This window comes from Schistocerca americana, chromosome 2, assembly GCF_021461395.2.
Source record: "Schistocerca americana isolate TAMUIC-IGC-003095 chromosome 2, iqSchAmer2.1, whole genome shotgun sequence".
NCBI lineage: Eukaryota > Metazoa > Arthropoda > Insecta > Orthoptera > Acrididae > Schistocerca > Schistocerca americana.
Genome location: NC_060120.1, coordinates 181194662 through 181208335, shown reverse-complemented (window position 1 = coordinate 181208335; position 13674 = coordinate 181194662). Strand labels below are relative to the sequence as shown.

The following is a 13674-nucleotide window of genomic DNA, read 5'->3' as shown; positions in this document are numbered from 1 at the left end:
ACCTTTAGGATATATGCCTACAATTTTAGAATCACTTCAGTCCATTCTTTTTTGAAAGTAACTGTGCATTCGATAAGTGAAAGATATGAAGGTTCTTCAATGTTCACACGTAGCACATTTTAAGTGTCACTGTCAGTAAACCAATCATGACGAAATTCACTAAGCGTCACATTTTTGTATGCTTGAGAGGAAATACGGAAGCGTCCGATCCCACCCGTCCGCTTTGACCCATGACGTCACAAATATGGCGGAAACGACCATAAACGACAATTCCAATATGGTGGATATAAAATCGTTGCATACGTATCATAAAGACGAAAATACATCGAAAAACAAACAAACACACACACACACACACACACACACACACACACACACACACACACACACACACACACACACATATTTCACAAAAAGTCTAATGACTAACGGGACAAGCGTGGGAAATTGGGGGTTTTTGGGTGGGGAGAAACTAAATATAAACAAATTTGGCCACCCACACCCATACAAAACCACGCAAAACGACGAAAAAAATCGACATCACAAACCTCACCAAATACCACAAAGCAATATCTGGAATCAGACACTTCCCTTGACCTATATAGATATACAGCAGCTCCCGATCCCATAAATTGGGATCGAACACTTCCCGTGACCTATATAGCTCAACAGCAGCTCTCGATCCCATCACCCAATACAAAAACCAAAATGCACCGCCAAACATTACGAACAAACACTTCCCTTGACCTACACAGATCTACAGCAGCTCCGGATCCCATAAAGTAGGATCGACCACTACCCTTGACCTATGTAACTCAAAAACAATTCCCAATACCAATCTTCACAGCCACAAATTTTAATGAAACACGTCCCTATACCACAATACACAACACATACGCCAAAAACAAGAAAATGAGAACTTACCACAAGAAAGTTCCAGCCCCACGAACTAGATTGGCCACCACACACACACACACACACACACACACACACACACACACACACAAACTCACAAACTCTAAACTATGGTTCACTCCTAATGATTAAATCCCCTCTCACCCAACCTCCTACAAGAAGAAAAAGCATCAGAAACTATTGTGGACCCCGGCTCTATATATTCCTCAATTAACCCCACTAATTCAGCCTTGGACCTCCCTTCCACAACCCTAAAAACACATTCGGAACCCCCCCCCCCGGAACAACAGCCACCCCACACCCAAAGACCAGCCACAGACTTCCCCCTCCCATACTTCCTTTTCCCCAAACTGTGACTCGTCCACCTCCACAACAACCCCATGCCCCCCAACTTACCCCTGTACTTAATAAATTCCGAACACACTTCACGACAAAAGGAATACCAATCTAAAACGCTACTCTCACTCACACCAGTCTCATGCGCGCAAAAACTGTGGGGATCTATAACAAAAATAATATGTAACAAGCACAATCTCGTGCATGCCCAACCTAGACTTCTCGAACCGAGTACCGGGCCGTATGGAACGCCATATGTCGTCTTTGCGACAGCGCCACATATAACCGTCCCTGGTCCGAGAGGCCGGAACTTTAACCAATTTCATTGGTTCACGGCACACACCGCACTTCACCACCTCGGCAATTAAGCCAAAAAGCCGTAGGAACTTACAGCTCTAAAGCTGTGTCCCCCATCATAGCCCTCAACCTACAACTATTGATCTTTTCTTTCATATCCATTCCTGAACAAAAAACCACAACCGATTAAACTTAATAACAAAACTACCCGACGTACAGCAATCATCACTAAATTAACCTTCACACAAAACCACAAAACCGTTAACTCACTGATACAAATTCCGCTTCAAAAATACGCAAGCAGCACTCGCCACAGAGCAACATCAAACCGAGCCCAATACACCAAACAAACGAAAACCCTGAACATACCACCAGAGGGCACAACAATCCAAAACACGACATCTACAAACACGCCACACTCACAAACCGAACTCCGCGCCGTAATGACGTTACACACCACAACATCCTTACGTCACGGGTCAAAGCCGACGCGTGGGATCGGACGCTTCTATGAACTCGCTTGAGATACGCCGAAATATGAACATGGGATGGGCCGAGAAATTCTTTACCCAGAATTGTTTCAATAACGAAACTAAGGTACAGACTGATGAAGTCACTTTAAACGCCAGAAAAAAAATGACAGACAAGAAATGTTACAAAACAGACAATTAGATAAGCCAAATTTTCCTAACATATTCAGATTTTAATTTTCAGATACCTAACCAGTGACAAATCTAAGCATAATAAGTCAATCACGGATAATACAATTTAAAATTTAAGAAATCTTCCTTTCCAATTTTTGACGTTTTCCCGAAGTTTTGCAAAGAATTAAGAAATGGTTAGAAATTTTGGTTCCTGCATGAGTCAGTAAGCACATGACATAATGGTTGGGAAATACATCAGTTCCTGCACCTGGATATTATCACTTTACGAAAGTGGCAGGTTATAGAGTTTATACTAGCCGGAAATGTATATCTTACTACGTCAAAGAACGAAAGTCCATTTCCCATTTACTACAAAATGTTTACTATCCATATGTAAAGATCATGCGCAATCTCATCGCCTCACATTGACGTGACAACCACCTGTTGCGCCCAGTTTACCGGCGAATTCCGAGGGAAGTTCCGTGGGCCTCTTAGCGAAATGACAGTTTATGCTATAACATCCTATAATGCTTACTCATCTTTATAGTACTTCAAAAGTGATATTACCGAAAACCCACAATTCCATTAGCTGCAACATACGTCAAACACTATAACCAACGCATTTCATGTTCGTAAAAACAGTATCGTCCTGGGGGTTACTGGACGTAAAGTATATAACAGCCCCTTGAGGCCACAGGTTCCCAAGATACAATGAATCTTACAAGGTCACATCATAAATGTATACATAGGTTTGTACCATAAATCTCTTATTTAATTCTGTATAAGGATTATTGTTGGAGGACATACGAAAATAGATGAAAAAGTACTTTTACGAATCGAAAGCTTATGTGCGTAACGTTTTGAAAAAGCAATACATATATTTTTTTTTTGGTTAAGTGATCAATAACTAAATCTTAGCTATAAATTTTATGCAAATGGAAATACAGAAAGCCAAAACTAATTTATACTTATAATGAAACATTTGTCTAATACAATACGGTGACACTTACTTCTCAGAAGGCTCCTGATTGTAACGCCGAACACGTTCAGCCGCGTCTTGTTTTATAGGACACAAATTTACACTGGTTTTTACAAGTTCACTGGGGCCCCGCAATTAAAAAACCCCGCCGCACTCTTGCTTATCGATGTTTAACACACGTTAAGTCGAAGAATAAAGTCGACTAGTTTTCCATCGTATTAAGTAACACAGTGACATCTAGCGTTTTCTTGAAGTATCACATCTTACGCTCAGTTTTTTTCCGAAACAGAGATGACTAAACTACGTAACAAAAGTTCCATAGAAAGTTCTTGAAACCTAACAAATATGAATGTCATAAGTCCATATCTCTCAGTTCGTCCTCTGTGTTGTCAGTCATGGATGATTCAGAATCGGATGAATCATCATTACTGTCCTGATCTTTAAATACATGTTTTGCAGCATATTTCTGAACATATTCTTGCACTTTCTTCTTATAATCATCTGGTTTGTGTAAATACAAGGCAGCTGCATCCGAATTCAAAGGATCTGTTGGGTTGGGATACGCGAGCAACTGGGGCAAAAATGACTCGAATATATTTGACAAGTCATAAAGAGCTGTCCATGCCTGATTAATTACATCCAGACAGACTGTCCCGGACGATTCATCTACATTTGGATGATAAATTTTATTCATGAAACCGATTGAAGGCGACTTAAAAGGATACTGTTCAGGTAAGTGAACACGTACATTCCATATTCCACCTTCGTACGGTGTTCCTTTCGGCCCATTAAATTTAACACAAAATTCATTCAGACCTGACAGGAACGTTACCTCCAATTTACTTTCTATAAGTTTAATAATGTCTGTGTCGATTCGCCTTTTGCCTGCACTGGGTGAAGACATGATTTAGCGATGTTCCTTTCGGTGCGATGTGCTGCGTGATTTAACCACCAGATTCTTGGACACTTCTGCTCCTGATCGTTGACGTATAGGGAACTCACGTCGCATACTCCTTAACGTCAGATGTGCTTCGCCACCATTACCAACACACTTTGACAGTACGACAGATTCCCTGGCTTTGCTGCACTGCCCGTACTGTCTGTACCATTTCACTACTAACGCAAGCGCAGACTCGCAGTACAGTGATGACAAAATCTCCCGTCCTACTACGAGTCATCTGTCATAGTAAAACAGCAATATCTTTGGAATACTTGAGTAGAAAATGTGCGGTATTCATAGTGGAACAGCTGATCCGATAACTAAATTTCACAGATTTGCTGTTACTGGCTAAACTTCGGCGCTACTGTTGACTTCTAAGACTACTGAACGATGCCTAAACACAGTAACATTTGACGCTTAATATCCGATTTGCATGTTAGTCAATGCGCAATGTCGGCGAAGCTGTAATAAACAATGTACGTATTTGCTTCGTTTCCACATTAGTAGCAATTGTTTTCACAGATAAGCATTGGTGTGTGATGAAATTGCTATCGCGTAGATAACTTTCTACCCCCACTTTTTGTCAGAATTATACTTTCAATCCTTTCACTAGTTCTCGTGATTTTCAAAATGACAAGCACAAATGAACGCCGCCAGCTTGAAATGGAATTAACCGACCTCATAGATGCTGAAAATTTAAGGGGGTATGAAACTCTTTGTCAACTAAAAAAATACGAGAAACAAGTGTGCTGATGAAATATATAGTACGTGCTCTTAGAAGATAACAACGGTAGGCATTCTTAAGTCAGCATCAACGCCAGTGAATTTTACCGCTGTGTTGTTCCTGCACCCTTTTCGAAACTCTACTAAAATGTTTTAAGTTTGTTGTGCTCGTGTTGTTCCAGTGCTAATAGGTCGCTCGTAAATCATATATTTGTCTACAGGAAGGACGCAGCATTAGCTTACAACAACAGGGGCCATATAAGATATTTGCAAGTGAACTTTGATGGAGCAATAGAAGACTATGATAAAGCAATAGCAATCGATCCTGACCTAGCAGTTGCATATTACAACAGAGGAACCGTTTTTTACAGACTAGGTAATGGGTTTACAATAATTTTTTATTACGTTGGGAAATACAAACTTAGTACTCGGGAAGTTTACCATATTGTTTTTCCTCATTGATCTCACAAAACACAATGAAATGATATTACTTACATGATAGTTTTTCCACATGGAATCAGAAAATAATGCCTCCACTATCTTAGGTCTTCACTATTTGTCTTTTAGCACCATAACAAGGTGTCAGGCATGCCATCAGTGGACCAAGCTACATTTTAGCTTGTTAACTAACATATCCCCCTATGCTAAAGATAAAGTAAAGAAATGTGGCTTGTGCGTCCAGTACAGTAGCAAAAATTGATGTAATGAAATGATAGTGTGCACTACATGTGCTGTAATTGTTAATGCTGTGATTGTGCTACTAGAATTAGGAGTCATTCCATGTCAAATCAACACACCTATTTTACCCCACCCTCTTAGATTTTGCTGAAAGTTGGTATACTTATAGTGGGCACTGAGACTAAGAAAAATACCAAATTTCAATTTTTTTTATCTCAAACCATTCCTGAAATATGGCTATGTAAACTTTTCAAAAACCAGCCAGAAATGTGTGAACGGACTTTATTTAAATTGTCCTAGGAGCTGCCCTAATTGAGCTAGAGAACTGGGAAAGGTGTCATTTTGCATGCTCTCTCCAGGGATGTACACAAAAACATAGCTTCTAATTAATAACCTTTTTCAAAATACTAATTAATATTTTGATTTAATTTTAATTGTTTTACAAAAAGTACATAATTGAAAATTTTCAAAATATTTACATAACTACTACATACTTTTGTAAATCACATGGCAAAATATAAATGTGGGATGATGATGGGTTCATTGTTAAAAAAAATTATTCTGGACTCTTGTTTTTCACTAACGGCCCTAGCTTGACCAAATTTACCTTTAACAAACAGGAATTCCTTTAAAATATACTGAAAGGTAAGTAAAAAAAGTATTAGAAATATCAAAACATCACCTTATTAAACCAAAACTAATCAGCATATTTTATAATTAAGTTGATTGCTTATTTTGATTTCATACAACTTCACTAACATTATATTAACCGATATAACAAAAACAAGAAATTGAGCATTTAACTACAAACTGAAATAAAGTATGAATAAGTACAAGTATTTACATAATAGTTCTGGTCCATGATATTTGAAATGGAACTATTAAACAAATTAAATACGTAATGCTTGTTTTTGAGTAACAGGTGTCTGTACATAGCTAAATTTAACACAATAGGTAGTAACAATAATTTTGAAACAAACTTGCACGAGCTGCCAGTCTCTTTACTGAACCCCCTACTCCATCACAAGGTCCTTTCCCATGTGCTGTGGCTGGAAAGTGCCATTCAGCTTTTATGTTGAAGTCTTCCTCTTGAAATCAAAGGTTCAGGAAGTTTTTCTTATTTTTATACTGAGTGGCAGAACTGCCAGAATAATAGTATATCTTTTTTGGAATCTTTTGAAATTTACTTGTTAGATATGAAATTAGCTTCTTTTGAAAGGTGTAAACAGCAGTTGTATTGTGCTCCAGGCAATCAGAAACAATGACAAAGCTCATATGCTCAGTTTTGTCTTCCTGTTTGTAATATATAACAAAAGGATGAATGGTAATCTGTTTTCTTGTCCAGTGGAAACTCTGAGCTTCATCCTGTAGAACTATACCATAATTTTCTGAAAAATCACATGTGACAACAAATTCAGATTCCATAAGGTTTTCTCTTGTGGAGTTAGGAATGTTGGTTGTTGCTTGGCGATGAAGTCATGTCGAATCAAAGTTGACATCTTACTACAAAATAAATCTACGAATTCTTCAGAAGTTTTCTGAACAATTTCCAGATTAAATCGGTCAACTGATGTCCACTGTCGGAAATGAACTTGTTCAATTAAGTTTTCATGAAAAGAGTCTTTTAAAATTTAACATATGACAGTTTCTCCTGGGAAGAATTCACAGTTTCCCATGTTGCAATCAACTGATGATGGGTTGCAAAGCATTTTTGCAATGCACTGCTCATAATTGTTTAAGCTGCTGTTTGTGACTGTATTTAGTTTGGCACTTTCTATCATTCATTTTATGTTTTGGTGAATTGTGCACATGCAGACAGTGTGTGTGTGTGCCACTCCAGCCAGAAAAATACACAATGTTTTGGTCTCAACTCAGCAAATTAAGAGAAACCTATTTTTAAGTTAGGAAACTTGTCTTTAAAATGCTTGTAAGCTTCTTTAAGGTTACACAAAATAAGTCTTTTTGATATTTTTGTTTTATTTCTTCTTGTTTCTGTAATTGTCACACAATCTTTAATACCTGCCATTGCCCTGCTAACTTCATCATTTTCATAAAATGAATGTACAGTTTTGACAGTTTCTGTTGGTAAACACTTCCCTGGTTTTGGGTTTGGACGTTCCATGAATCCTTTCTCTTTCAAAATTTTTTTGGACTGCCAAACAATGTAATGAGGAGCATTAAATTCCCTCATTATTTTCCTGACACTCCACTTTTCAGGTAAACTTTTAAGAATCATTAGTTTTTTTTGCTCTACTTATAGAATTTTTAAAGTTTCTTTTAAGATTTTCAAGAACGGATTCATCAGTATCAGCATCTGACGGAGAAGTTTCAGGAGCAACAAAAAGTTTACTTGCCATTGATGAGATTTTCTTCACTTTTGATTTGGCGTAATGCCTAGATGTTAGTTTTCTCTTGTCAATTGGGGACTCACCTAGTTCTTGAAGTGTTGTGTTAAATGTTTTAACAGCTACTGAAGTTGGACTGAAGCCAGGGTCTTGGTCTTGGACGATTATCTCTGATCCAGAAGATTCTTCTTCAACACTTTCATCACTGATGGGCTCTGGTGCATTTTTCAATTTGGTTACATCTTTCGTACATTCATCACAAATCTTAGGCACCACTTGGTATTTGAAGAAATGATTTGGGCATCCATGTTGTGACATTTCACAGTTTTTTTCTGTCTCTAATAAAATGATTTGACTTCTTCAATGGATTATGACACTGCACTCTTACAGCACTGCACTTTTTACTTGGTTCCATATTTAGACAAAAACCACTTATAAACTGCCCTTCAGTGTATAGATTTACTTGAAAATAAACTATTAAATATAATAGATACAGACTGATCAGCACAGAGGTAACAGTTGATTTGCACTAAAACCACAGTGCACAACAATGCTGTAGGCACACAAAGCCTTAGAAGGTAACAATGCAGACTACATCTTCTCAACAATGGCTCCAGTCTCTGAATTATTGTACAGACACCAAGCCCTACGTATACGGTCCTCTACTGACGTACTACCTTAAAGGTCAGTTTGGTCAAACTAGGGCCGTTAGTGAAAAACAAGAGTCCGGAATAATTTTTTTTAACAATGAACCCATTATCATCCCACGTTTATATTTTGCCATGTGATTTACAACAGTATGAAGTAGTTATGGAAATATTTTGAAAATTTTCAATTATGTACTTTTTGTAAAAAAATTAAATCAAAATATTAATTACCATTTTGAAGCAAGGTTATTAATTAGAAGCTGTTTTTTTCTATCACTGGAAAGAGCATGAAATATGCTGCAAAATGACATCCTTCCCAGTTCTCTAGCTCAATTAGGGCAGCTCCTAGGGCAATTTAAAAAAAAGTCCGTTCACACATTTTTGGCCAGTTTTTGAAAAGTTTACATGACCATATTTCAGGAATGGTTTGAGGTAAAAAATTGAAATATGGTATTTTTCTTAGTTTCAGCACCCACCATAAGTATACCAACTTTCAGCAAAATCTAAGAGGGTGAGGTAAAATTTTTATTTAAAGTGTGTTGATTTGACATGGAATGACTCTTGGTTGAATTGAATTGAATTTAATTTTATTTGATCCTGTAGGATTACATGATGTACAGTGAATGTGCATGTAATATAAGACATTTCAGAATTAGAAAACATTCATTATCACACACTTCGTAACCATTTTTCTTACATTCTAACTTCATTCTTTATAAGTAACAATACATACAAATTTAGCAATATTATGAAAAGGAAAGTTGCCACTCACCATATAGCGGAGATTTTGAGTGGCAACTTTCCTTTTCACAATGTTGTTACATTCCCTACTGGATTTTTAATTATGTACACATTTAATGTGATAAATACTCAACAACACTGTACAATTCCTTTTCCACGAGGTAGTCTTTGAAAACTTAGTGTCACACACATTGTCACTCAGTCTTTTTAGGCAGACTTGATAGTAAATTGATACCTGAGTATTGGGGTGATTTTTCAACCATTTTCAGTCAGTGGGGTATGCTTTGTATGTCACTCTTCCTCCTTATTTGTAATGTACACTGCACTATCTTCTGTGACATGTATTATTGTTTTATATATGTGCAAGGATATAATATGATGATCCTGACTGCTTTCTTTGTAATGTGAACGCCCTTTTTATTTCTTGAATGTTTGAGTTTTCCCACACTCTCTGTCCATACTGCATGTACAATTTGAAGAGTCCATGGTGTACTGTGCACAGAAGCTGTTTGTCTGCATACTATGATAGTTGCCTCATTACGAATATGATGGTTCCGAGTTTCTTACAGAAAGAATTAATATGTTGTTTCCATTTCAGCTTGTTATCTACAGTAATTCCTTAGAGTCTAGTAGGTTCTACTTCTTCCAGTCTTGTTTTATCCACCTCTAAACACATGTGCACAACCTTCTCTTTATTTGTGAACAGTACATAAATAGTCTTTTTTTAGGCTTATAAGAAGTCCATTTTCCAGGAGCTACTGAGCTGTGGTGTATGCAGATACGTATGCTCTCCTTTAAGCTGTACCAAATTCCAGTCGTTCAGTATTATCATGCCATCTGCCTACAATATTTTCTTCTCTTTCTGTTCAACACCTATGTCATTGACAAACAGATTAAACGACAGTGGCCCCATTACATATCTCTGCGGAACACCATATTTGACAGCTTTGGTTTCTGACCGATATGCATTCCTTACTGGTACATATTGTTTCCTGTTGCACAAATATGATTGTATCCTCTCGCCTGCTTGCCCTCAAATACCATAGTTTTCCATTTTTCTTATCAGTATGTCATGGTCAGTAGAGTTAAAAGCTTTGGAGAGATCCATAGACATTACAGAAACAACTTGTTCCTCGTCTAAGGACTGTATAATATATTCTGTCAGACTGGCAATTGCTGATTCCATAGATGTACTCTTTCTGAAACAATGCTGTGAAAGTATAAGAGTGTTGTGTTGTCCCGGTAATCAACTAATCTATTATATGTAAGCATTTCCAGGATTTTTGAGAAACCTGATATCAGTGAAACTGGCTGTAATTGTTAAGGTCATCCCTATCCTCTTTCTTGTACACTGGTGATATCCTGCTTATCTTCAGTTTACTTGGAAAAATTCCATCTCTGAAAGAGCTGTTTTCTATGTCCAGCAGTGGTGAGATTATTTGCTCACTTGCTTTATTATATGGTTCTATATTTAATCATTACCAGCTGATTTCTTGGACGTCAGTTTTTGTACAGTTTTTCTCAGTTCATCATCTGTGACTTGTCCTTAATTTTTTTTAATTACTTAGTAACCATTTTTTGCTGACTATTTCTTTGCAATTTTAAGTTCTCTACCACAATTGTATAGTTATCATTGAGTATGTTAGCTATTTCTCTGCCATCTGTAACCACGGTATGGTCTATTTTCATTTTGACCTGATATGTTTCTTTGTGTGATCCAGCTTTTTTTCTTTCTTTCTTTAATCATTAATTATATTCCAGGCTGCCTTTACCTTGTTTCTTGAGTTCAGCATGATGAAATCAATTGCTCTCGCTTTTGCCTCCCTTATTACTTTTCTATACTTCTTTGCAGTATTTTACTATTTTCAGCTTCACCCCTCCATTTCAAATCCTGCAGCTTCCTTTGCACTTACCTTATTTCATTGGTAATTCACTCTGTCTGATCCCGCAACTGTTCTTGTCTCTTTATTTTGGGAAAGCTACATTAAAATGGTGACAATAGTTGTAATAAATGAATCATACTCTTCATTTACATTCTGCACCTGTAGGGTTTCATTCGAGGTGTCCCTGCATAATATTTTACTGTAGAAGTTAATATTTTGTTCACTGATTTCTTTGATTGATTGTTTTGGTTCTGACATTATTTCCTTACTGCAGAAGCAGGTCAACTGTTGCTGATGATCAGATATTTCTGTTTGGACTACAGCTAGCATAGTTACGCCTACCAGTATTATTAATGATGATGTCAATAACTGTCTGACTTTGAGAAGTCACTCGTATAGCTGCAGGTATTGTTGCCTCCATATTGTATATTGTACTAATGATTCCTCAAAATTTCCTCTTGGTTTTGATTCTTTTCCCATGTCAGTATTGAAGTTTTCACATGTAACAATGTTTTTCTTCATATTCATTCTGAGTATGTTGGCAGCTTTTTTTCCAGAAAGATGCTAATCTTGTAGCTTGGTATATTAAACACAAAACAAACTTAAAGTTATCTGTCATTGCACCATTAATTTCAAAGTCTTTTCTCTAGCTGTGGGTAATCTCACATGTAGTATTTGCAGTCTTTAGGGGTTTTCCTATTTAATATATAAGGAAAATCCACCACCTTTATGTTTAGCTCTGCAGAAGTAACTGGGTAAGATATAGTCCTTTATTGTCAAGTTAGCTATCTGAAAGTCAGTTAGACCATGTTCACTGATACATAGCACAGTTGTATTTCACTTAGGACTATTCCTGCTCATAGTTTCTTGTCGGTAAGGTATTGAATATTCTGATGTAGCACTTTTATGTAACTTTTCTGTTGCTAGTTTACATGTTGTGGGCTGCGTTCTGAGAGCCTATTCTGTAGTCCCTCCTTTATTGTGCGATTTTTGCTTCTTCAGCTGCAGCTAGTGTTGTAAAATTCCTGGGAATTTAAAATCGAAGAAATATGCCCAGGGAATACTGCTGGCAATATTCCCAAAATTCATAAATTCCTGGGAATTTATGATTAATTTGCAAAATAGCTCAAAAAGCTGTCAATTAATAAATAAAAGCAATAATTATATGGTTAAATCAAACTCAAAAATGGAAATATAATTATAATTAAATAAAATTTCTGGGAATTTATAATTTTAAAAATGGAATTGCTCACGTTAATAGGTCAATGTGGTAATTGTGTGATTATATTTAAAAAAATATGAACACTCTTATATTTCAAAAAATATTATAATTGAATAAAAACATCAGAAAAATAACCAGAATGTAAAATGTTATAAAAATCAAATTAAAACTACTAAAAGGCAAAAGGTTTAATACAGCATCTTTACTTTCCACATTCAATCTTTTCTTAAGTCCCCTAGTCACTGTCACTCTCAATGTCCATTAAATCATCTTGATCCTTCTCCTCCTCTTCTACATTTCCAAATAATTAAAAAAAAAAAAAAATCATCGTCATTGATACAGTGACTTACTAGATCTCATCATCTTCTTCAGTCTCAAGGATTTATTCATCTTCTTCCTGTCCTCCTGTTTCCACTGGGTTGACTTCTGCTTGCTTGCTTCTTTCTTCTCTTTTGGAGGTGGAATATTCATGAGCTTCAAGTTGTAAGAAAGAAATGTCAGTTTCGGTGCTCGCCTCAGAAGAAAAATGTACTGAATGTATGCTCGCTCTGTGGCAGTCGAAGTTACTGGTGCCCACAATATTCCTATGCCCGTATCTGCCAAGTCACTAGTACCTCTCAAGCCCCTCCACCATGACAGAGGCCTGATAATTTTATCCTTTTCGCCCATCCCTTCCCAAGAAACTTTCTTTAGAATAAGTCTTCCTTGCCTGTAGTCAGCCAAACTTTCTCTTACTTTTAAGATGACCAAACCCATTAGCCAAGCACAATCACAAACGAAACCTATGGCGTCTAGTAGTTCCATAGCGTTGAGCAAAGTTTCCTGCATTTTAGGGTCCAGCATAAACTCTGCGAGATGGATTGATTCAATGTCAAAATTTTTTCTCTTGATGAACTTCTCCATGACTGTCTTTTCTTTGGATTTTTGCATGTGTGATGTTAGTAAATTTTCCTTCATACTTTTCTCTAGTTCATTTAATTTCCTGACCACTCTATGTATTTGTGGATCATTTGATTCAATGTATGTGATAAGATCAACAGTTGGTTTCAGCAAATTTATCTTCTTTTCTATTCTAACCCAAAACATAGTTTCCTTTTAATGGATGGGTCTATATCAGCCTTTTCATTGACAGCCAATGTTTGGAGGACCACTTTGTTCGATTTGCTAGCTCTCCAAACAAAAAAGGTGGCTGTTCCATGTGGTCTGCCCAGGTAACTTCAGCTTTTTCTCTGAAGAAATTTCATTGAACAAAGCTTTCAATACGTGGCTGTTTTTCACAGTTTTTACTATAGTTATCACCTCTGCTAAGAAACTTTGAACAGTC

The 13674-nt window shown here is 36.8% G+C and overlaps 2 protein-coding genes across 6 annotated transcripts in view; one reads left to right on the top strand and one right to left on the bottom strand.

Annotated features, from left to right (window-relative positions):
- LOC124595961 (ubiquitin-conjugating enzyme E2 H-like) overlaps positions 1-4532 on the bottom strand; it is a 53101-nt gene extending 48569 nt beyond the window's left edge. Inside the window, exon 1 of the mRNA XM_047134894.1 lies at positions 3203-4532. Coding sequence (XP_046990850.1) covers positions 3524-4075 — 552 coding nt within the window. The 5' untranslated portion in view covers positions 4076-4532 and the 3' untranslated portion in view covers positions 3203-3523. The remainder of the gene's footprint in view (positions 1-3202) is intronic.
- LOC124595963 (tetratricopeptide repeat protein 32-like) overlaps positions 4356-13674 on the top strand; it is a 62671-nt gene continuing 53352 nt past the window's right edge. For 2 of the 5 annotated variants that reach the window (XR_006978268.1, XM_047134896.1), the window contains exons 1-2: positions 4594-4815; positions 5056-5210. Coding sequence is in view for 3 of the 5 variants with exons in the window: in XM_047134896.1 (XP_046990852.1) it covers positions 4742-4815; positions 5056-5210 (229 nt within the window). In the remaining 2 variants the exon portion in view is untranslated. The other 3 variants (XM_047134897.1, XM_047134895.1, XR_006978267.1) reach the window with 3 other exon arrangements.